Source organism: Balearica regulorum, chromosome 8 (genome assembly GCF_011004875.1).
Source record: "Balearica regulorum gibbericeps isolate bBalReg1 chromosome 8, bBalReg1.pri, whole genome shotgun sequence".
Lineage (NCBI taxonomy): Eukaryota > Metazoa > Chordata > Aves > Gruiformes > Gruidae > Balearica > Balearica regulorum.
In genome coordinates, this window is record NC_046191.1 from 17069542 (window position 1) to 17095197 (window position 25656).

General features: G+C 37.0%; 1 protein-coding gene across 1 annotated transcript in view; it reads left to right on the forward strand.

The window, feature by feature from the left end:
- The window catches only part of HS2ST1 (heparan sulfate 2-O-sulfotransferase 1), an 82203-nt gene that overhangs the window by 44967 nt on the left and 11580 nt on the right, over positions 1 to 25656 (forward strand). Inside the window, exons 2-3 of the mRNA XM_075759866.1 lie at positions 16062 to 16300; positions 22748 to 22833. Coding sequence (XP_075615981.1) covers positions 16062 to 16300; positions 22748 to 22833 — 325 coding nt within the window. The remainder of the gene's footprint in view (positions 1 to 16061; positions 16301 to 22747; positions 22834 to 25656) is intronic.

The following is a 25656-nucleotide window of genomic DNA, read 5'->3' on the forward strand; positions in this document are numbered from 1 at the left end:
GGAGTAACTTTCATATCTGAAGGAAATAAACAGTGCTTTCACTATTCTAGCCAGGACAGTTCATTACAGCTTATAATGGGAAAGTTTAATACGTTTCTGGGCCAGGATCCTATAATCAGCTCTTCTGACAAATCTGTGAAGCTCTGTAGAGCTTCAGTGACTTCCACTGATGTTCAGCCAAAAGTAAGAATTCGAACCTGAGAAGTCTTAACTGCAACTGAAATGCATTTTCATGTGTGTTCTTTGGGTAGTTTATTGGTTTTGACCCTATATTGTGTGCTTAAAGGTGAAAACATAGTCTCATTTATGTCTATCTCATATGCAAGGGACTTAAAAAAATATGAATTAAAAATAGGTTGCTGTGTCATAGGCATTACATGGATTCCTCTGATTTTTTTTTTTCAGTGATTTGATGTTGGCTAATGGAAAATGTTGAGCATATTTTCCACCCCCTTTCTTTTTATATAAGTTTCTGACAGGAAATCTGTAGCTAAATATCATTTTATGATTTCCATCTGTTCATGTATAATAGTGTTTTATAATGCAGTCCAGATTGCTGCCCAATAGAAATGTCCTATAGTAGGAGATAGGCTTTCAAGTGATTGTTGTACATACTAATTATTTTTTTAATGAGTGCTTCATTTAATTTTGAAGTAACTCATTTTAAAGACAGCTTCCTTGATGCAAAAATTTCCACTAATTAACTAAGATAGCACCTCATTTTTCTAGTGCCAGTATTTTTTAAAGAAAGGTTTCAATAGTTGTACTACCATGGTAAAATAAGAAAATAAAATGCACCCTTAGATTTGGAGGGAAAGAAAAAGTAGGCAGCAGAAACAGAAAAATAACTTTAGTGATCTGTGGTGTGTTTCCCAGCTAGTGAGAACTAGATTAAAGAGCATTTATTGTAACAGATATAATTTTAATTTTGGCAACTCAGGTAATTTCCTCAAGTATTAAGAGTAATTGATAAAATTGTTAAAGAGCTAGCTCTTGAAAGATGTGTGTCAGCATATGTTATAAAATGAAAGTTTCCATCCTTCACAGCTGGGAAGAAAGGCTCAGTAATGGGAACCAGCTGTATCCATATGGTGGGAAAACAAAAAAGGCAAATAAAAAACCCCCTTACCTGTGTTATTTGTGTTCTTCGTCACCTGTCAGTCTTGATTTTTGTACAACTGATGAAATCTTTGATGGGGTGGGCAGTGCTGTGACAAGTGGTAAATTATCCTTGCTTTTCTTTGTAAGCTTTGTAATCAAGTTGCCTTGAAATATCTTTACTGCTTGGGAGTTTCCATCTTTCACATATAATGATAATCTGAATAATAAAATTAACGTGAAAATCGTTTTAATATTTATCTGCTTAGGGCTAGCTTAAGGACAACTGTATTGTGTGTTAAATGAGCGAGGATGCTGCCTGTGACTTCCGAATTGGGCTGAAAGCGCCTCTGAGCGGGAGAGCTGTGCTCCCCCGAGAGGAGATTAGCTTTATAATAGCCTCAATAATTATTATAAAAAGCTCTCACTTCCTAAAAAGATATGTGGTTTGTATCCATGTTGGATTTCCTTTCACCAAGATGGTTTGTTGCAGACATTTTAATGGCATGAATGTGATATTTTGTGGGGTTTGCAGCTCCGTTGTTATCAATTCAAAAATGTTCTCTACAGATAAGCTAATTGCCTTTGGTTTGTTTCCTGTGACCCTTGGAAGAGGAGGGGGTAGTAATCCATCTGAAGTTCAGAAGTTGGAGCTGTTCACGTATGTAGTCATGAGGGATTATGGATCTATCATTTTGTAAAATGAAAGCCATTGAATTCAACTGCTTTTTTGATTAATATATTGAATGAGTTAGTATCTGGACTGAAAGCAGGGATTGTTCTCAAATGCTTATATCCACAACAGATGTGCAGAGACAGCTAGTCTGAGTCCCACAGCTCTGTTGGGCTAGACAGCGCCATTAAACTTCTGTCAATTACCCCATTGCCAGTCACATCACAGCAGCTTGCAACATCTTTCCTCTGATGTCAGGAGAGACGTCTGTTGTGTTCTGATGCAGAGTCATGTTTTCCTCCTCAGAGAGAAGCAGCGTGAAACTTTTGCTTCAAAGATGTTGAGCGCCGTGATTTAAAAACAAAAACAAAACCCCACAACACTTAAAACAACTTTCTTCCCCTTCTGAGCAGTTGGAAGACACAAAAGCAGAACAGAGCTGTGGCAGCTCCGTTTCTTGTTCAGCAGGAACCTGCTGTTTGGAAACATGTTATATTTTGAAATAAACCTTACTATATACATTTGTAAATATAGGTTTTTTGAAATTAATATACTGCAAAAATTGTACCTCAGTTAAAGAACAGGTTAAAAACAGTTTATGGGGCTGGGGCATGCAAAAATTACTGAAGTTCCAGATGTTTGTTAAGTGGCTCATGTAAATTCAAGTGAAATTCCTGCTCCCTGTTGAATTTGCAAGCTTGTAATATTGACTACGGAGGGGAGCCTTTTCTGGAAGAAAAGGCTGCTGGTTTAGCTGAAGTATCATTGGGATAATTTGCCCGCATTTGGGAACGTAGAGGGGAGGCTACTTGGACAGAATAACCTCTTTTAAATTTAACATAATTGTGCTGAAAAAAATAGATATACATATGTGCTGAAGTACAGCTCTGCATCTTGCTTGAGAGTTCTCTTATCTTCTCAGTTGGCCGCAGGCTAGTAGCATACAGAAGTGTGAAGTCCTGATCTATAACAATTTCAATACAGAATTTTCTTTTGATGAAAAGTGACCCATTTTTCTCATTGATATAATGTTTGAAACATAGTGACAATTTTAACTCTGAGTCAATTTTAATCCTGCGCATTGACGTCAGCCATGATACCCTCTCCTTCCTGAGAAGAAGATAGCAAGGTATGAACTAGGTGTCAAAAGAGGCGTGAAAACATTTTGAGGCAGCTTATCAGAAACTAAGAGCAGTTACTTTTATCTGGGAATGTAAAAGTAGTAAGACTTCAGAAGTTTGAGCAAGGGAGGTATTTGTTTACAGCGTACGTGCAGCCAAAGTCTTTCCTCCTTTTGAAGGATAAATTGTGTATTGCAAAAAAACCCAAACAAACAAACAAGAAAAACCCCCAAACCCCCACAAAACAAAAAAAGGGGAAAAAACAACAACCAAAACGCCTGCCCCCCCCCCCCCCCCCCCCCCAATCCTTGAATCAAAAGGCCAAGTGACTTTGCACTTTAAAAATGTGCAGTAGCAATGTGGCTTTTGTGTATGTCTTTTTAAAAGTGTTTGTAGATGTCAGGATTTGGGAGAAGCGCATTAGCGCTAACTTTCCAAGGAGGCAGTAGAAACGTGATCCTTGCGGTATCCTAACGGGGCATTAGAAGTCTAAATGATTCATGGGAAACTGCGAGCAGAGGTGCATGATTATTAGCAGGGTGCCAGGGTCATATGAGGAGAGGCTGTAGCTATCTGAAAGGTTCTGAGGAAGAAGATGTGGCAAAAACCTGAAAGGTTTAAGAAGACATGAGATAATGCAATTGAAGGAGACTGGTAGGCAGATGCTATTCTGTAATGGGCACACTGTACTGCTAAATTATTTGTTACCGAACAGTGTAAGTTTGTCTATTATTTATTTCTAAGTACCGATTTTCTGAACTCCCTGTGTGGGAGCTGTCATTCTTTTTTCCCCACAAAGCTGCTTGGTTCCTTTGTATCGCCTTTTTAGAAGGGATGATGTTGTTTCCTTTAAGAAAAGTAGAGTGAGGAGAAAGGGGCATGAAGCAATGAGGATAACCTTAAAACTTGACAAGAATTGTAGATCGGGTGGATCTAGAACAGTGACTTTGAGGAGATGAAGGGTGGGGATACGCACATTCTTACTATTACTTATTCTGCAGCTTCCCTTAAGTTGTACTGTAAAGGACTATTGCCTCTTGCCTTTTCCCCTTATCTTCTGCCCAAACTTGTGTCTCAATTGCTCCTACCATGGTATGATGTCTTTAGAGCTCTGTTGATACATGGGTAGCTCCCTCTCTAACCACTGCAACTACATTTGCTGACGTGAGTCAAAGTTCCTTGTATTTTATTTTATTTAACTTTATTCCTTATATAACAATGTTGCCAGAGAGTCTGTGTCATGGCAAAGAAGTTGTTTTCATGTTTTGCTCTGCTTACTCAATCTGAAGAATAACTTCAGTGTGTGACATGTTTCTGGAAGTTAATATGTCATCTCCCTGGAAACAGAATTCACCAGTGGTGTTTTTGCTTTGAAGTACCCCAGATAAATAAGCTATTTCTTACAAAACACTGTATCAATTGGCATATCCTCCCACAGAAGTTTATAATAGTCCCACCCCCCACAGACTAATGGCTTGGATGAAAATATCTTTCTGACTTAACGCTCCGAAGAAGTAACTTCCACTTCATATAGCAAAAAGGAAGACCTATGTTTTTCCATACATGCTTTATTTGAATTACCAACAGATATTAAAATATAATATATATCCTTACATGGTTACAGCTTGTTAACATAAAAATGGACTTTTCAACCTTACTATTCATACACACAAAAATAGTAATTGAGACTAATAGAATTTGAGGATGGTGACTCAATGCAACAGCAAGGCAGTTTGAAATTATACATACGGAGCCATCCGTGGTCACTGGAGACTTAAACCAAAAGCAACTCAGGAAATTTGGAGTTCATGTATGGGGACTTAAAGAACAGAGAGTTAAAAGCTTGTTTGAGATGACTCTTCAGTAGCTTTAATACTGGCACAGAAAGGAAGCGTTACGGCTGTACGGGTTGTCTGGGGAAAGCTGAGCTGCGACTGATCCCCGCAGCTCTGGTGAGAGTGGGTAGTTCTTGGCCCCACACCTGTCTGTCTTTGGGAGCATGGGCTGTGAAGCTTCAACAAAGCTTTGCTTCATTGCTACTCTTACCTGTGCTGAACATGTAATATATTCTTTAAAATCAAGTTAAGATATCTTAAGTGGCTCAGTACTGACAGTTCAAAACACTTCCTTTTTGAATGACAGCAAAAGGATTATTCCTTTACAGAGATCTACAGGTTTCTGCCATATTAGAAATGGGTTAATGCTAGATTTTAGGCTATTGACTATTGTTGGAAGCAGATTAATTTGCTTGTGTAAAATAAAATCTGACAATTTAAAGTCTTAATGTCTGCAAAAAGATAATCTGACCAAATATATGGGATATATATATGGTGGTTAGTTTGGGGTTGGTTTGTGGGGTTTTTTTAAGACCGATTGGTCTTTATATACTGTGCCATTCTACGTCAACTGCCAACAGAATGATATGTAAAGCTAAAGTAACTTTCTTGTTGTTCCAGGGGCCTTTATAAAATGAATGTTTTAATGAATTTGAAATACTAAAAAGAGAGTTTTGATTTCTTTTTTCTGTGGTCTTAGTGGGGGGTATCTGAGGAATTCTTTTTGATTTTTATTTCAGTGGTATTGCATTATCCAGCATAACTTTCTGCAATTATGAATTTTAGTAAGTTCAGTGATGATGTACCTTCTAATAATTAATAATTATGTTGTATTTTAGTCAGGGAGGATTGTTAGAGATTGATGAATACAAATCTATTGTATCCCTTAATGCCGTGGGACCAAACGTCTGAGCTAAGGGGCTGGACTTGTTTTTACCTTTTTGCAACAGCTACCTAAGTTGCAGTGAGGGAATTGCTTGCCCTTTTGTTCTGGTCAAATTTTCATCAAATAGTCCTCCTTGTTCAAAAAAGTACTGATGTGGGGGAACAAAAAAATATTTCTCATGCATGTAGGAAAAGAAGTCTTTTTAATTAAAAAGCTTAATCCAATCTAAATCAGGATTAACACCCAGAGGCTTTCAGTGAGCAGCTGGCTCCCCTACCAGCGGGAAGGTTTTTGCACAAAACCACTTTACTGCACACCTCGCAAATCCTGGACTGTTTCTGTTTTTACCAAGGACAGGGAGCTCTGTATCACACTGACGTGAAACTAAATAAAGCTCTTGTTTGTGCAATTTTGATTTTGCTAATCAATGTCTGCTGCAAAGAGTTTTTATAGTAGTGTTGTTGGTATGCTAGTGTATTTGAACTAATTATGTCTGCCACTGTTTCTTAGCATGGAGAGAATGAACGTGAAAGGTTTGCATTAGCTGGCTAGTTGTGCCTCAAGTGTTCTCTAATGCATGATTTCAAAATAATCCCGAGGATTTCATCTAAGCTTCTGTCATGAAAGCCCAACTGAGCTTCCAGGGTAGGACTGGGGAGGGTACGCATTGCAAGGACTTGCCAGCTGTCCTTTGTAATATTCCCTCTACTGACTCCTTGAGTCCACTGGGCTGCTGCCCCTTTTAATCCTCTCAAAGTCAGAGAGGAAAAGCTACCTTTAAAGCAGGTGATTGTTTTATTCAGAAAGGAACCAGGTCGATGCTGCGTGCATCTGTTTCCCTTGTTCTGCCTGAGTAGAGCTTGGACTGCCAGGTGTGAAGAGGTGTAGGATATAGCAAGAAGAGTGTTCCAGAGGTAGTTTAAAACCTATTTAATCTAGTGGTCGTTGTAGTTCTAGCATTTAATTAAAAAAGAGTTTTTCTTGTACTTTTATTTACTTAAAATGGCTTTGAGGTTCCTGAAATGTAATTTTTGAGTGGTCTGTGCGTTGTTAGAGCTTATCTTTATTCATGCTCATCTTTTTCATCTCCATCTCAGATGAGGTCTTTAGGCTGCAAGCCTAAGATTGGAATAAAAGATAAGGCAGTATTTTTTTTTTAATATATGTTGTTATTTAAGCTACATGAACTAGCAAATCTCTTGATTAACAATTTGCAGGGTTTGGGGAAAAATAAGACATACTTTTGATTTGTATTTAAAGCAAGCAGGGTATAGAATGAAATTGAAGTTCTTAAAATGAAGCTAAGAACAAGATAAATGGTTTTCACAAAGACAACAAAAACTATAATCAAGAGCTTATCTAGTCAGTATTTTAAAAATGTAATTAAAATTAATTCTGCTATGACTTAACAGTGGGGCTCATTCAGCGTGCAGACTTATTTCTGTTTTTTCAAAGGGCTTTACACAAACTTCTAGAACTACATTAAGGTTAGAAACCATGGTTATCACTGTAAATGCTTAGTCTGTACACAGCTGATGTTAATTAAGCAAATATCATGCTGTATCTGTTGGTAATACATAGTTATCCTAAGCTTATTCTTAGTACTCAAAGTTCCTAAGATTCCTAATAAAATATTTAGATCTTCTACCATAACCACATCAGTTGCCATTCTAATCAGAAGGCAATGCTATTTGCTGTTTTCCTTTTTTTATTTCTGGCTGCTAGACCAACTGGCAAGAGTTTGTTTTCCAGATTCATTAGTTTAGCCAAAAAGTGTGAAGACAAGTTGGGGTATAAATGTAATATGTTTGAAATAATGGTATATTTTACCAATTAGTTTTATTAAATGTGATGGTGACTTACTGTAATACAGCGTTGTCCATACATATGGGTCTTTCAGTGATTTTAATGGTTTAGTGATCCTTTTTGCTTTTACGCTAGCCAGTACCCTTTTAGAAAAAGTAAATGATTGTATGTCTGGAGAAAGCTTGTATAAAATAGCAAAACAGTCTCCAGGCTGCCTTACTAAATGCAGTCAGATGATCTATATTGGTCTTGCTTTCTTTCATTATTTCAATTGGGTTTTGCTTGAAGGAGTGACATACGCATTTGTGTAGTGAAACACTCGTGACAACTGTATCCGCGTATAAAACAGTTCCATTAACTTTTCTTGCTAACATTGAAGACCTGCATTACAATATTAAGGCACTACAGATAAGAGCAAGCCCTGCTGTTACATACTCGGCTGTGGCTTATTATTTAGAGAATAATTCCCTGATTTGCAAGTATTTTTCATTGCCGTTAATCGTAGTCATAGTGCTTCATAACAGTTTACTGACAGTTTTGGGGTTCTGAAAAGCCACAAACCTTTTACTTGTGTGATTGCATCCTTCTCTTTACAGCTATCTGTTATTCAAATTTCCTTATTCTAAAGAAACCTGAAATTGCAAGTGACTGGGAGGAAAAAAATATGAGGAGTGTCTATTATGTTTGCTCTCGTGCTAATTCATTAACTTGAATTCAACACTTCTGTCAAGCAAAACAGTTCAGTCTGAAGGTGGAGAGTTTATGGAGCTATTTGACATATGCTTATTTTAAAATCTTACTAGAACACCATGTTGCCTAAAATGTTTCTGTAAATTTTTATTTAACTTTGTAATTAGTGTTATTTGCAATATTCAGGAGTCATAGTAGTGATGCTATAGTTACAGCTGAAGATGCGTGTTTAGTATACGCCTTTTCGAGCATTTACAAATTTTTCAAATTTTCATATTTGGTGGAGTGAAACCTCCTTTTTTCTGTTTTATCAGATGTTATTACACAAAAATATCTGCTATAAGGCATGATTTTAATGTAAGTAACCATGCTTGTTGTGGTACCTGAGCTTTGATCTGTAAATGCAATTCATCTGATCTGTGACTTTTCGTGGGGTTTTTGTTTAGCTTTGCCCTTCCTGGGGCAACTTGAGATGTAGACCCTTTCCTGTCCTATGTATTGTGGAACTAAAACACAGACTGACTTCATAGTACATGCATGGTTTGTCTGGCCTTGCGTTAAAAAAGGGCCACAACATAGTCTTTCATTAAAATATTCTGATTTTACGAAATACTGGAAGAAAAATGTGTAAGGCTCTATGTTAACTGTATGGGTTTTTGTTTGGTTTAAAAAAAAAAAGATAAAAAAAGAAATACTTGGTCAGAGCTCTATTCCTTTCAAATGCAGTTGATCAACTGAAAAAAAATTGCAGAAAAATGAGAAATGCAGGCTCTGATGTTAAAACCAGTGTGGATGTATATGTGGGACAGTGATTTTACTGTTGGGCAAACACTTTTAACTTTCATTTTTTTAGTTTAATATCAAACCCTTAACAATATTACACATTAATCAATATAATTCTACTTACGTGTTCAAAATAAAGCCCTGGCAAAAATGCTATCTTGAAATTAAATGACGAGTATCAAATGCTAATGAAACCATAGCAGGTTTTTCAGCACCGCTACTTCTAATTTTCAGACAGCTGCTGCATTAGATTTTAGTTAATGATCTCGGTGCCTAGCTGGAGGTGCCTCCTTGCTGGTCCGTGTTGGGGATTTGGGGGGTGTGTGTGTATTTTTGCTTTTAACTAGTTCCAGTGTGCATTTGTTGTAATTTAAAGTTTGGAGTTTGAAAACAATTCTCTTCTGTCTGGACTATTCTTTTTCCTTCTGTTCTGCAAATGTATTAACCACTATTAAAGAAAATGTTTTGGCAATATTAGCGACTTTTAATTGTTCACTAAACTACTGATTTTTATTACAGAAGATCTTTTATACCTGTTTCTTTTTATCCCTTACTGGAAAAAAACAAGCTGGAATGAAATTTCTAAAATTAGTCATTAGAATCTCTTGACAATAAGGCAACTGAATTTTTAAAGGAGAAGGAAAAGATGGGGGTTTTTTACCTGTTTGAAAAAACTTAAAATAACTTTTCTGGTATTATTTTAAGTTTTATGCTTTGTTTCCATCTTTGGATGTGCTTTACACATGATCTTCACTTGCTGTAGGTCAGAACTGGGCTCAGAGCACATATGTGCTGAGGCTATCCTGAATTTGAGGACTTTTTAAAGACAAACATTAAATTTAAAGTTTTAGTAGATATTTCATAGGCTGATTAAAGATAGCTAGATTTTGCAAATGAGACCAAGAGTCTCTTTTGTCTAAAATGTGAATATCTAAATTATCTTAAGGGTTAAGATGTTCTTAATTAGTTAAGTTGTTCTGGGCTGCACAGATAAATATCTAAGAAAAGAAGAAAGCAAAATGTCTGAGTTATTATTTTTAACTAGAATAAATTATGGCTATTGCATATGGCATTAGCAGTGATTTCCACACTTGTGGTTCCCCAAATGGTATCTTTGTTAACCAACATTGCTGCAGATGTGAAGTGATTGAGAGTAGTGGTGGGGCTGGGAACACGAGAGGAGTAGCTAGGCTCTGTCTAAGGGCAGCGGTCTGCTGCTTGGGTACCAGTATTCTCAATGGGGTCAGGTTTCACTGGGGACTGAAACCTAACTAAAATTGCAGGTTTGTTTCTTAGCTAATCCTTAGTTTGTTTGTAAGTTTGGTACAATGGGCATAAGTGTGCCAGTGTTGTATTGTTGCACATTTAAGTTGTATTTGCTTTACCAGTAGAAAGTCACTCAGCTCTGATAAATAGAGGCATTGCAAGACTAGCAGTTTGTAGTTCTATCAAATAGCCAGCATTTTACTTTCCTTGTTTCTTAATGTTGATTGTAATATCTATATTTACATATGCTAATGGTGAAATGGAATAGTTAATTACAATTTTATGGATGGTCACTTAGAGATAGTGGTAAGGAGTCACACTTAAGAGAACCTGAAGACCCCTGGACTGGTTTTAAAGCACTGTAGTTACTGGAGCAGGAAGGCAGGGTTTGCTGCACCTTATTGACACCCCTCTGCCTAATGGCTCACCCAGAATTGCCTTTAAGAGTAGTAAACATACATTAATCAGCAATAAAGAGATGGCAGACTTCATGGAATAGTTTTACAGAAGAAAAGAAAGTAGGAGAAACCAAAAGGTTGCCCAAAATACATGTTGGTCTTTAACATGTATGCAGTTGCTAAAGAACTGATGTAGTGGTTCTGCTGTTAGTAAGACTTAAAACTAGAGCAGAATAGAGTTGTTATTCTTAAAAGTCTTTGAAAGAGTTGGTATGTTAATACTGATATCTTGAATGAATTTAACTTTAGGCATTTTTTTATTAATTCAGTCTATAATTTTTTCTACACTTTTAATCAGGTATAGTGACACAAATCCTCCATGTCCATAAATTGTCATAGCACTGTTGATTCTTTCTGTCCTCCTCTCCATCCTGAAGTATTGATACCCACCTACAGCAGCACTGCTCTGGTTTATAAGTAGCATGTTGCTAAACAGCTCCCAGAGGAGGCTGCGTTTCAGTGAAAGATGGAAGGCTACATGTATATGGTGGGTGTACATAATTTAAAGATGAATCAGGACATTAACTTTGCTACATAATTATGGTTCATTTTTAAGCTGCTGTTCAGTTTTCATTCTTTATCAGAGAAGAATGGAGTCAATAGTGTGCAGGTTTTCGGTCCTGCTCGGGTTCAGTATTTACGCCGATTGTGTTTAATGCAGCTTTTGGGCAGGGAAACAGCTTGAGAGCTGCTCAGTGCCTCAGGCTACCAGCTGCTTGCCTAATTGCCCTGGGAGCATAGTGGAAAGAAAGCTGACACACCAAGGCAACTGGTTTCAATATTGTTCCCCACTGGAGGAAACTTGCTTATTGGTTTGAAGTGGCGTCCAGTGTCGTAGATGTACAGCAACCATTTGCTCAGGGATGGTGCTGTCAATACTAGCTGTCCCGTTCCTTCACATCAAGACAGTATGAATGAAGTTTGAATCCACATCTATTTCTTCTGTTGGGCAACACTTGAAGGCTGCTGAGCTAAAATTTATTTTAAGACTGAGCCTTTCCTCATCTGCGTGGGAGGTTTCACAAGGAAGCATGGCAGGCGCATAAGACATATTGAAGAGAGAGCCTAAATAATATCCATAGATACATACAGAAGGAAAATAGAGGACAAAGAACATAGTTTGGGGAAGTAGGGTGGTATGCTCTGAATTATTCTTTCAGATACTCAGTTAACTTGACTTTGACAGTCAGTGAGGCTCAAAATGTATCCATCAAGAGTGGTAAGTGCTAAGCTGTAGGGAAAGAAGAATTTCTGGTTTCGGTAGATTTTCTTGTTAAGAAATCCCAGGAGGTTCTTGTGCTTTTATGAAAAGTGTAAGGAATTTGAAATATTTGGTTTTGTTAACCTTTAAGTTGTTAAAATCCATATCACTCTATTTTGATTGGGAAGATAATATTTTGTATGCAGTTAACACTTGGATTTGACATAAATGCTAATAAACTTGTTTTATTTAAGACATTCATCTGTTTGAATGTGCAAGGAGTATAGACAGATAACTACTTATGACCACAGTGATTTGTTTCTATAATTATTTAAATATTGTTCAGCTGCTTTTTCAAATTTTTTTTATAGATACATATATGTCTAGTGCATTTTCACATGTGATTTTTTTTTTTAGTCGAGACCCTAACAAAATAGAGCTAAGCAATCAAACTTGGTCTGTCCATTTCTCTCCGAGTTGATAAACTGTTTTGACTTGAAAGGGCAGCAATCTTGAAGATAAATAATTTCAAATTTTTCCATAATCAGTGGTGGCCTACAGATCGAATGCTGCTATTAGTGCTTCTGCTGAAGGAGAAGACATAACTCGCCCATTATATGTTATTTTCTGGTAGCATCTGACTGGCAAAACAACTTGTTGCTAGCCATGGTATTTCCTGGAGTTTTGCTACAAGAGGATAGCTCAAGAAACATAAGTCATGGGAAGATGCTAGCAGTTACAGAAATGGGGTAAGGGAGGATTTCAAAGAACATGTAGACAAGTGGGTGGGAAACTAGCAACCACTTCTGCCGCCTGAAGACTTGCTGCAAATAATTAATCTGCTGGTAAATAACCAATGTAGCAGCCTTTATTATGCTGATCATATATGGTACTGCCTGCGTCCAAACTTTCCATGCAGCTGATGAAAGTTTGCACGTAGGACAACTGCAGATGACCGAACAGCATTTTTCCCAACTGTGTAATAATTATTCATTACATTGAACCTAAACAGGCAGTAATAAAAAATGAGACAGAATATTTCATGCCTTAAAATTATCAGATATTACTATGAAAAACTGCCTTGTATTCAATGTACCACTTGCTTAAATGCTGCTTAGCTTTTAAAATTGATATAATTAATTAGTATAAAACTTAGCGTGGACAGTCTTAACCCAGTTTAGACATTTGCCTCTTAATAATTTTGCCTAGATGTTTTTCTTACAAAACCAAGGTTAAATAGAATGCAATGAAAGCAATGAGACTGTAAGATATCATTTTGTCCACAGGTTCTCTGACAAGAAAGAAATGACCTGATTATTTTTTTTTAATTTATTTCAGTGAAAACAATCCAACCTTACATAGACAAGTTCTCATAATCAAAGTTAAATTTGCAAGGATGTCATCTAAGGAGATTTTTGCTAAACAAAATATACTTAGTAAATACCTAGCATCTTTTTCCTCCCCATCTTCTGCATGTAAAAAGTCATTAAAGCACACATTACATTTCTACTGTAGTTCTAAAAACATATCAGGAATGTTCATTTTTCAACCATTACAGCTTTTACTTCCAGGATGATTTCAATTTTATAGAAGAGCAAATGAAGTAGCTAATCAAATGCTCATCAATTCCTGAAATTCTCTAACTCCTGATTAACATAGTTACCCAAAGACTAGTCGGAGTTGCATGTTACCATTACTGGACCTCTTCCCCCTCCCCCAGTAAATAAATAAATAAATAAATAAATAATAAATAAACTGTGCCATTTAACAGTTAAACTGAATTTTCAAAGAATAAAAAAAAAAGCTTCCTCACTTCACAGGAAAAACTGCAAACTTCATGACTGGGGAAAACCACGCATTTTTATAAAACTTGCAGTTTTCCTTGGTGTGCTACTAATAGACTGTGATGAAATAGGCCATTAGGATGGCTGACCAGGTTAGACGCTTTCAGGTGCTTCATCTGCTTCTCACTAGCTTTAGCTTCCCTTGCACTTGAGCAGTTTCTATCCTGCACTTCATCCTTGCTGTTGGTTCTAACTATTACAGTTATTTGGAAGAGAATATTTGAAAGAATATTTCAGTTCTTCATCAGAAAGATTAGTTTTCATTTTAATTTGACATTTAAAGCCTACTTACTCTTTCATAATAGAACTGCGTGTACTTCACACTTGTGAAGGTTCTCCTCCTTGCAGAGGTTCTTGCTTTCCCCTCTCACCATACAAGTTGAAGGTGATTGTATGCAATAGCCTTTCTGCAAATTGCATCTAATCATAGGTCTTTTATATCTTATGCATAGCCTTTAAAGTGCACTTATCACATTAATTCTTGAGTCATCATGGTTTTAAATACCTCATTAGAGGAACACTTCTCATCACTCTTCTTGCAAATCACGTCTGTTTTTCACAAATGTTTACTCCTTAGATGTAAAAGGAGAAGCTTCCCTCCGCACCAGCCAGCCACATCAGCCCTAGAGTTCTGTGCAGTTACGATTCAAATCTAGCTGAGATCTACTACTCTGGTTTAGAAAGCACAAATTAAATTTATTTCATTTCAGCCTCTCTCGATGTTATTCAGTATCCATGTAGCCTTGGGCAGCCATGTGGTTAACTATGTCCCCTACCAAATGCTTCCTCTAGTCTGTTACTGGCAGGAAGGGGAGAGTTGCTGTTCCCTTTTTGTTGTAGCCATCTTCAGATGGATGCAACCTGAGTCTGTTGCCTCATCTCTTTCCAAAATAGGACGTTTGCCAGCAGTGATGGGAGAGGTAGCAAATGAGAAAGGAAGGAGCAAAAACTGTGACTGATGTAGTGGGGAGCAACAGATGTCCTGTGGAAAATTGAGATATACTCAATAAGCATTTTCTACAAACATTTTCATACTGATGTAACTTAGTTATGGGGTGTGAGATACGAGCATATGAGTGAGTTTAAGCTTTGAAGCATTTCAGACAGATGGAAGTTTGTGGTTGAAGACAATTTATGTAGAATTACAGGCTACTGGTGTTCACAGCTTAATGATTCTGCTTTAAAAGTGATTTTGTGTTATAATTAAAGAGATGGTGAAAGAGAATGGAAGGAGCTGGGTTACAGGAAGCAAGGGGACTAAAGGCAAAGAGCTGCCGCTGTTAAAAGCATGTCATCCAGAAAGAGCTATACCCTGTGTAAGAATATAATACAGAGAATCACATGCTACTCTTCTGGTACTGACTTCAGCTTGCACTATTGGCCAACGCAGATTCCTTTGAATACATTATTAAAGGTGATATCACAATAAATGAATCAGAAAAGATGCTTTGACATCTGTATTGCAAATTGTATTATATACTTATCTAGATCAGAACAAAGCTGTATCTGAATCAGCACAAAATATTTGATATGCAGCAGCAGCAAAAAAAAAAAAAAAAAAAAAAAAGCTGTGATACTGTGGGGTTTATTTTCCAAATAGACTTTTAGCACTTGAAGCAGAGTTCAATTACTCAGAGTATTGCCCTTTGTATAAAAGGAAAAATGGTTTATTTGCAATGTAGTCACCTTGCCAAAATATCTTGTTCATAGCTTGCTTTTCCATGTTTCTTTTTTTTTGATGTATGTGATATATTTCAGAACTCAGAGATTACTCTTCACCTTAATGTTAACTGTTTCGTAAGCACCACTTGCTCCTATTCTTGTCAAACTTGAAATTAATAAATTTAATTGAATTTTTGCAAATCCATTTATTGTAATGCTTTACACTTGGGGCTTGTGTCAATTGAAATTAAAAAACCAATGGTTTCATCTGAATTCCAGTGCCTCTACACAGTTAATTGACTAAATCTCTAGTGTTAGTATTTCTACTGTTTTCAGAAAATTCATATTCTCCAAATTGCTTGAGTTATTCCTTTTATTATAATTTTAAATAGATGTTTTATAGAAATTATTTGGGATATTTTAGCGATGTCACCATTTTGATAGCATTTTATAGACATTTTTCTTTAGAGACAATGACTTCCAGTACATTAGCATGAGTCATAGAATACAGTATGTGTTCCCTAAGTATATTGTTTTCTAGTCTTTGTGTTCTCTGTCAGACTAACCTTTTATCATTCATACATTTTATAGATTAAGTTTTGCTTCAGATACGTTAGAAATATGTATGACAGCAAATGTTTCCGTTATTGCTTTTCACCAGGTTATTTGCATGCTACGGTTTGAACTTCAAAATTGGTGACATTTCCATGTAAATTTTATATTTCTCATCCTTAACAGAAAGGGCTATTGCAAGACATGAAGTCAGAGAAATAGAACAACGTCATACAGTAGATGGCCCCCGACAAGATGTGACACTGGATGAAGAAGATGATGTGGTGATTATTTACAACAGAGTACCTAAGACTGCCAGCACATCCTTCACAAATATTGCCTATGATCTTTGTGCGAAGAACAAATATCATGTTCTACATATCAATACAACCAAAAATAATCCTGTTATGTCTCTGCAAGATCAGGTAAGCTGCTGCATTTGGGATGTATTTATTAAACAAGGGGAAAGTACAGAAGACTTATTTGCTATTGCAAACTTCTGTGGTCTGATGGAATTGGGTTTTATGTCACATCTTCCGATATAAATGAATTATAATGTGTTTATATTTTCTTTGTAGAGAATTAATATTCTTTGTTAAATAGGTTTAGGTTTTTGCTGTGCTACTGGAGGTGGTAAGTATCTGTTTATTGAACAAAAACAAAGCTAAAAAGGGACACAGCTAGGGCAGAAATGACCTTTGTTGTTACAACTGTAAAAGTTTATGGTATTGTCAACTGTCTGCCTTTTGGCTGTGTAATAATATTTGTCTGTCCATCTGCAGTGCATGCAGTCTTATGTGCTTTCCTCTCTGACTAGTGCAGGCGCTGTGCCATGCTGTCAGGGCTGTACTTCTGTCTTTGGTACTAGGTCTGGTCAGATCTCATAGGTGATAAAAACCAGTAGAAAGAAGTGGTTGTAAATAGCCTGCACTCTAAAGGAACTTTGCATCCACTTAAATCTGTCACTAAAATCGGTGTAGTCCCAGGCTAGAAATGAACATAACTACAACTGCATCACATGATGAGTATTAAAAAAAAAAAAGATGAAGGATCAATGCTCTATTTTTCTTGGTGTGGGGTGTGGTGAGGGAGTAGAATTTTTGTTTTAATTTTTAAAATAGTATTTCTTTGCTTGTCATGAGTGCACGTGCAGGGAATCCAGGTCAGAAGTCTGAAACATCACTATGTCATCATCCCTGTCTGTGAAACAAATATTTCCAAACTCCGGGCTTTGTACTACCAGTTATATGCTGATTATCTTAAGTTAATATGCAGCAGAGGCAGGAACTGTTCTGCATTGCAGCGTGTCAGCACTGAGGCTTCCAGTTCCTTGAAGTGCATGCCTGCAGGCAGAAGCAGCTCAGCACAGCTGCTGGGGTGGGATGAGGGGAAGCAGATCGTAAGGGCCCTCCACTTCCCTTTCTGTATGTGGGAGAAAGATGGAGGTAGGGATCTCAGTGCAGGGAACATAGAGTGTACTTGAGGTGGGACTGGGAACCTGTTTTGTGATAATGGGGTTGTGTTACTGTTGGGGTTTTGCTGTTGTGAAATCTTTTCCTAAATATGAAGGTGATATTGTCATACACAATTACTGAGATTACTAAATCTGGTAGCCATCCCTATGATCTTGCATAGAACAAGTACTACAGACCTATGTACCAACAGCAGAGTGATTTTTTCAAAAGGTTTAACAAGCCTATATATGTTAATTAAAAATCATGCTCAAGTCAGTCATACTTAGTGCTGCACTTCCAACCACAGATTCTGTTTCTGTCAAGGTGTCTCTTTGAATTGTAGTGATCTGTCCTGAAGGATAGCAGAGCTAGTCATTGATAAATTAAACATAGGCAACCTTGCCTTACATTTCTACTTTGTTTGGATTTCATTCAAATCAAATTTGTTCTTTACTGGCTTAGTTTTGTCTAGGAGAAACTCTCCTCCTCATCTTCCCTCTAATAATTACCTATTGAAAAATGAAAATCCGTTAATGCTGGGCATGTATGCAATACTGGCAGTCCTACTTTCATTTGACACTATGCTATTGTCCAAGGTGGTAAATTATGCTGTTTAATTACACAATTGATACTCCTTCAGTGGCCCTTAACTGGGAAATGCTGACAATGAAAAACTTTATATATTGCATAGTTGTTCAAAGAAAAAGAAATAATTATTTATCTCTAGTATATTGAGATAGCAACCTGCCATTGCAAGTCATAACACAGAATTCTGGAGATGGCAGGGGTGCTGAGTAGTAGCTGATGTAGGTTTACTCTTTGTGGGTTTGGATTTGCATTAAATATTCACATGCCACCTTCATCAGTATAGCTCACTTCAGTGCATTAGGTGTATATGCACCAGTAGTAAAATACATAAACATAGAGACAAAATTGTTTTATCAGTGATACTGTTTATGACACTAAATCTCCCTAAGCAAGGTGAAGATTGTCTTGGGCCTGACATAAATTTGTAAAATAGTGAACCCTTCGTTATGCACTACTTCTGCTGAACATTTCCCAAACTAATTCTGTAACAGATTTTGAGTTCTCTGCCCATATGTGAAACCTTTACTTCTTGAATGCAGTCTGAAAAAAAGCCCTATTTCCCTATTTAAAATCCACTCCAAATATAATCTGTATCTGATTTGAGATAATCCGATAAGAGTCCCTAACACATCCATTTTAGTTTCAGATAGAACTTGTCCCAGCAGCCCTCCTTTCTTTTGGAGTTTCTCTGACAGCAGGATCCTGGGAACTGCCCCTTTCCACAGGTTGGGCCTTTTCTTTGCAGCAAGCTGAGTGCCATGTTGCCCATGTTGCATTTCTGACCTGTGTGGTCTGTAACAAAAACACTTGCTTTCATTAAATCAGAGTAGTTGTTTGGCTGGATTTTATTTGTTGCTTGCATGTTTCAGTGCTGATACCTTTTGTCCCTACAAGTATGCTTTTGTTATGGCTAGTTGGGTGGCATACCAGCCACACAAACTTTAGCTTTTTGGTTACATGGTGAATTTGTCATCTAAAACATTTAAAACAAAATTACTGTTCTGTTTTGCAGCATGTATTCTTGATATATTATTAGAAAAGGGGGTATGCGAACATGTTCTCTGTGCTGCTGTTGTGAACATAGAAAAGCCATGGTACAATTAGCCAGCATTTCACTCCCTCGGCTTGCTGTTTTCTGTTCCTTGTTCTTTTTTCTCCTGCAGTTTCTCTCCATTTTTCTCAAAAGAGCAACCTGAAAATATATAATCTTGCTTCCAAATGTATTCTAAAACACTGGCCTCTCAGAGGACAGCATACTCATACTGACTTTAGTAGTACTTACTTCCTCTGGTGGTGAAGGTCTCAATGGCTGTCACAAATGGAACGAGTAAAAGTTCGCAGCGGCTCTGTTAGAAGTGGAAGTACTGTCATGTGCTCCTGAACACTTAAGAATTTTTCTCTTGGAGTTAGATGGCCTAGTGAGTACTAGTGTCCAGTGCTGTACATGTGCCAATTGTATTTTTCCTTCTGAGAAAGAGCTGCTCACGCGAGGTGGGTATCGTGGCCGTACCGCGGCTGAACTGGTGAACTCTCTTTTCACCATCTCAAAATTGCTTCCCGTCTGCCCTTGCCGAGAGCTTGCTTGTGGTTTCTCATGGCATGCAGCCAAAGGTGTGTTGTGGGTCTGTGTCCAGCGTTCCTGACCCTCTGATTTAGATCTAACTATAAGTTATTAGCTTGTATGACAGCTTGGATAGCTCTGCTACCGGTGCCTTTCTGCAGAGGGATTCAGATTCAGTATCCCATCAGGCTTGGTCTTTAAATCTGAATCTCAGATTTCCGACACTGTGTCAGTTTTCAGTCTTACTTGAGAGCTCTTTTTTTGAAGCTCAGATGGAAAATCCACATGTGTCCTCACCCGGCTAGGCTTGTGATATTCATCCCCCCAGTTATTTGTAATTTTAAGTCAGTTATTTAGCTATTGACAAAAAAACCTAGAATATAATGACATGAAAAGCTTCAGCTTTTTTGGTATCCAAAAGTCCATGTGATACCAGGCCACAGGGTAATGACCGTACCACCTTTGGGGGGCAGAGGGTGCGTATGTGTGTGTTCAGGCTGTAGAGAAGAGGCATTGATGGAAGCTGTTAGTGGACAGAGGTGACAGTTTACAACGGTACTTTGGTTTGCATGCACAGATTTCCTAGGGCTTTTTGCTCGGACCAAGTATGCTGGTTTGGGGGATTTTTTTCCTTTGACTCACTGGGACTTGTTTTAAATTCTTATCGTTCTAGAAACTGAATGTATTTAACTTACCTTTCAGGACATCTTACGCCCCCAGAGTACGTTTGATCTGGCTTTTTAATTCAGTGAAGCTCAGCTGATTTCTCACTTACTAAAGGCTGTGAAGCAACTTTGTAGCTGATTATATAAAAGCACCATGAACCAACTTCACAGGAATTCCATTCACGTCTATCTGAACTTTTAAAGTAACCTCAAATTTTATTCAGTTGGGTTCAGATGGAGAAGCTTGCTTGGTCTCTTAAAAGCTCCAGTATCTGCTAAGCCCTGAAAAGAAAGGTAAAATTGATCATATTTAACAGTACGAAGCAGCAAGAAATATTCATCTCTGCCCTAAACCGTGTGAATCCAGGCTCATTAGGCTGTATGTGACCTGGAACAATTCTGATTTTTGGAATGCTGCAAACTGTGGGGGGAAAAAATGATCTCTTGCCTGCAGGCTAGTTATAGGTGTTAAAAACTTGAATTGTCAGGGGCACAGCGTGTTGCTGGTCTGTCTTAAGGCAGATGTAAATGTCACAGCTGTCTTATAAAACCTTCCTAGCCTTCTCTTAGCTTGCCTGATGTTAATGTTAATAAAAGGCTAGAACATCCATCCTATGTTCATAAAAATTATTTCATCTTATGTTCATAAAAATTATTAGCAGACAACGACATAGTAAGACAAAGACAATAAAGGATTTTTTTTAACTATTACTGGAACATCTAAGGTTTGATGCCAGGTGGTGGCATAGGGATCTAAGACAAAACTGAACCTTGAGATTTTGCACTTAACACTTCCCTGTGTCTAGTCCTAGTCTATTAGGAGTATGAAAGCTTGTTCACGGAAACATAACTGAAATGTACGCTTTAATATGCATGCTGCACTACACACAATAGGTAGCATAACTGGTTTACTTGTGGAGTTGTATCAACCAACCGTGACATTTTGAGGTTTGGGGGTGAGGGAAGGGAGGATAATGTATACTTTGCATTTAGGAAATTTTCATAGCTGAGGCTCTCCACTGAAAATATCTTGTCATTAATCTTTGAGAGGTACAGTCAATGAAAGTGTGGTTTGTTTCAGTAGCAGTAAAAATAGTTCAGCTGGATTCAAAGCCTCATAGATATATTATTAGGTTGTTTTGTGGACAAAACCAGGCAGAAAGCCAATGCAGTTTATGAAACACCATTGTACAACATTGTGCAGTGCTTTTCAACTAGATTTGCCACAATTTTCATGTGGAATATATGGTTAAAATTGTGAAATGGCACAGACTGAAACTTGTACACTGAAAAAATGAATGCTGCCTGTTATTAAAAAGTAATACCCATTTCTTTTACCTAGGCATCCAAGAGCTAGTGTTTGAAGAAATAAGTAAAGGTTATCAATCTCTTAAATCCTAGACTGCAAGTTTTGCAAATTTGAAGAAACAGCAGCAGGCCAGTCTTGCCTCTTAAAATCCTCCATTGGTTGGTTATAATAAATAGCATGTTTCAGGACACTCGCAATCCATTACACCTTACAGAATATTAGTGTGTTGTCTTGAGCTCTCAAACTTTCCTTTTTTGACTGTCTTGTCTCACTCAGACCTCAGTATCTTTGTGGTTATCTATGTCACTGTATAACAGAAAAGATACTGTAGATGTGCAGGGAATGCTGTCTTGTAATTCACAGCTTGAGAAATGGCATATCATTGTCAGACAGCTCGGGCAGTACAAATTTATCATCTTTTCTTTATTATCCAATTCACTAGTTTTGACATAACTTTCAGAGTTAAATGCTTTGATGTTAAAATATTCTGTTCATCTAATAATGCCAAGCTATATCAGGATTTGCATGTCCCACTTAATTTGATCCTACTTTCTGGTTTGGGGCGTGTATCTTATTTTGGTTTTATCTTTGAAATGTAAAGCTATTCCTATTTTTGTGAAATTGGCTGATAAAACAGTTATCAGCCCTTGTTTTAAGGGCTACTTCATGCTTTAACATGGAAGTTTCACTGAAATGTTAGGCTTAAGGTAATTATTCAAAATGGTAAGCTATATATCTAATTTACACTACATACATTTTATAAAATTTCTGGGTTACTCATGCATTGCATTTTAGGATGGGAGGAGCAAATGAACCATCAGATTTGTTTCTTATGTCCAGGTAAAACAGGTCTAAACATGCTTGTAAATCTGATACGCTTTTATTTGAGGTATTAAATACAGATCAGACAATTCCATCAAATTGTACTTGAATTTCTACTTATTGCTGAGGGAATTCTGCATTCCTTTCAAATTACAAATAAAATGAATGGACAAAAATTTAGATGTTTGTCTTGCGCATGATTTTGTGGTAGCTTTCCTTGAATTGCCCTTCTGATTGCTGTATTCTGCTTTTGTTAAGTTTCTGATCGTTAAATTGTGATGATCTAAAATAAGTCATCTGTATGCTTGCAGAGAAGTCTATTTTAGCTGGCACAAATTCTTTGGTAATATTCAAAATAGACTTTTTTTCTAATACATTATAAGATTTTACTTACAAACCAGAAAACAGCATGTATGGGGAAACTTAATCTGTGCCAGCCGGACAGAAACACTTTCTGCTGTCTACTTTTACAGGTCCGATTTGTGAAGAATGTGACTTCCTGGAAGGAAATGAAACCAGGATTTTACCATGGACATATATCTTATTTGGACTTTGCAAAGTATGTTACCCTTGGATTTATCTGTTGAGTAGCATGGTAGTTCAGTTGCTTGGATCCAGCTGGGATATTAGTGCCCTCTAGTGAAAAAAGTCTGACAACTGCCGTTTTGAAAAATTCGCACACTGAAATTCCTATAATGGGCAATATTAGGTTTTGATATTTCACAGCTTTCTCTTGTCTTTTTGCATGATAAAAGGTAGCCAGCTCTCATTTCAAAACTGTTTATGTGCTAAGTTTAGTACTCCTTGTCTGAATTTTACAAGCTTGTTTTACTGAAACTCTTGGCTGTTCTCAGGACCACTGGCAGTTCTGCCTTAGGATTGGCTTCCCGTTCTGTGACGTTTAAGATACATCTTCTCAAATATGTTTCATATAATAAGTAATACCATCTGCCTCTTAAATTATGTAGTTCTTCTCCCTTTAAAATATAACTTTTAATATTTTGATAAATGTAAAGCAGTTTTCTGGCCTGTAGTAATTTGACTTGCTGTAAAAAGCATTGAAATAATTCTTGCGGAGTTAAATCTTGCTACTTCTAAAACTAATTTAAAAGAAAATGAAGTAAAAATCCTCCCAGTGACTTCAAAGGTTCAGGATCATATCTGTATTCCTGCTTCCATGTGTTTCTTTTCTTCTCTTACTTTTGCTTCTGGATCTAAAGCAGTGATCCTCAGTAACTCAGTCTTGTGAAACCTCCCCTTGAACTGGCAAGTCAGTTTTGCTTAAGGTGTTTGCTAAGCAGTGCTTCAGCTTGCACTTGCAGCGTGGGAAAATGGTTTAAAATTGAAAGAGGAATTTTCAGATCTCAGCATATTCAACTGCACAAACAATAGTAACCACTATTTTTATCTCTTGCTGATAGTCAGTCCTTAGTAATGTTATGTTTCTGTATTAAAACATTTAATGAAATTAAGTTCTTGTATGTAAGAATTTTTTTTGTTTAGTCATTGTTTTTAATTATTCGCTTTATGTACACTGATTTTTAATTTAGCTTTTTATTACAAAGAATGAGAAGGGGAAGTGAGAGCTTCATAGCTTCCCAGTACAGTGTATTATATAATAGAAAACGCTAAAAGCTACGGTAGCAGTTGGAAACTACCAGTGTCACCAAGTAAAAGCTTGACGTTTACAAAAAGTAATAGGCAAGAAGTCTTAACTGCAATTTAATCAATAAAATAAAATGTATCAAATTTCATTCACTTCCTTTCTGCCTTTTTAAAGTTCAAATGCTGCAACATTAATAAACCCTTGAACTGAGTAACAGCTTTCTGGAACAGCAAAGGTGAATGTTACTTTATACATTACTTCATAAAGCTGAAAACTTTTTCAGATACTGGAACTTTAAAAAGTAATTATTTTGCATCTAGAAAGCATATAAGCAATTTCACAGATTTCTTTCATCTGCATCTTCCCTCCAGGACTGTGTTATCCTTGTGTTTGTGGTTTGTTATCCTTTCACCTAAACGATTTATTTTTTTCCCACAACAGCTTGCTTTCTCATACTTTAGGTTTTCATTATTAAAATAATATCTTGAATACTCTGGTTGTGCTTGCCAAGGCCCACACTTTTAAGGCTGTGAGGTATGTTCTTGTAGTGAACATTCTTATAGTTGCGAAGTGTAAAATATTTCAGAAAACTCTATGCCTGCTTATACGCAGACATCAGACTTAGGTCCACTGTCAAGTATCAGAAGTACCTCTTAAATTATGCTGAAGCCTGAAGTACTGGATTCAATGACTAACAGTATTGAGGACAGGTTGTCATAATCTATCCATGTAGAAATTACAGTAGTAAAAGTTTAATTTTTTTTTCCTCTTTTTAATTTATGATCCACCCTTATTCCCTGGTAAATGGTTGGAAAAAAGTTCTTTGACAATGCGATTGCCAAATCATTATCATTATTAATAAAGTTACCATAGTAACTGGCTTACGTTATCATAACTGAAGCTAGTTTTGCGAGGTCGTGTGCAAATCCATATGAATGTACAATCCAGCGCAAATGTTTCCAAGGGCTTGGACACCATGATTTAACCCACAGATACATATTACTGGCTGAGGCTGCTGCTATATCAAAATGCTTTGTTGCAGCCTTCTACAGCATTTGCAGTAGAGTCTGTAGAAGGAGACACACGTGCACATCTCAGGCACTTCAGCGCAACTTAAAGAGAGTGCAGTCCAAAGTCTGGACTTTGCATGAAAGTGGTTAAAACATTCACATGCTCTTATTTTGTGGACTTTGGGGAGTAAGAGCTGGCATACAGACAGATGTCAGCAATGCTGCCTTTAACTGCCACCGTCTGATTCATTGGTACTCTGCTGGCAACATCTGAAGAATCAATTGGTCTTCCTGTAGCCTTTAACAATTTCTGTATCTGTAGCAGTGGTCTTTTGCAAAGTAATGCCTTTTAATTGTTTCTAACTTCCTCTTTGCTGCTGCTTATTCTATGTTTCTGTTCTTCAGCTTTTCAATTTAAGATTCCTCATATAAGCAGTATCTGGTATTATAACTTACAGAGTACCACTTTAACAATAATGGTACTGCATCTTAAAACTACGAGCGCTCTCTGTATTAGCCAAGTTAGGAGGATTGAATGGCCCTCTGTCAATGTGGAACACTTTCCAAGTTTGCATGGGAACAGAAGAGAATTTTTTTTTTCCAGCTCCTAGCTTTACTTCAGGGCACTTGACACACTTGCAATTTCCATTGTGATATAACCTCTTCAGTAGTTGGATACCATATTTATTTGCCACAGTAATGTCTCAAATGGAAAAGAAAATAAAACTGAGAAATGTATTGTAAAAGCTGTCTAGAATGTAGATCA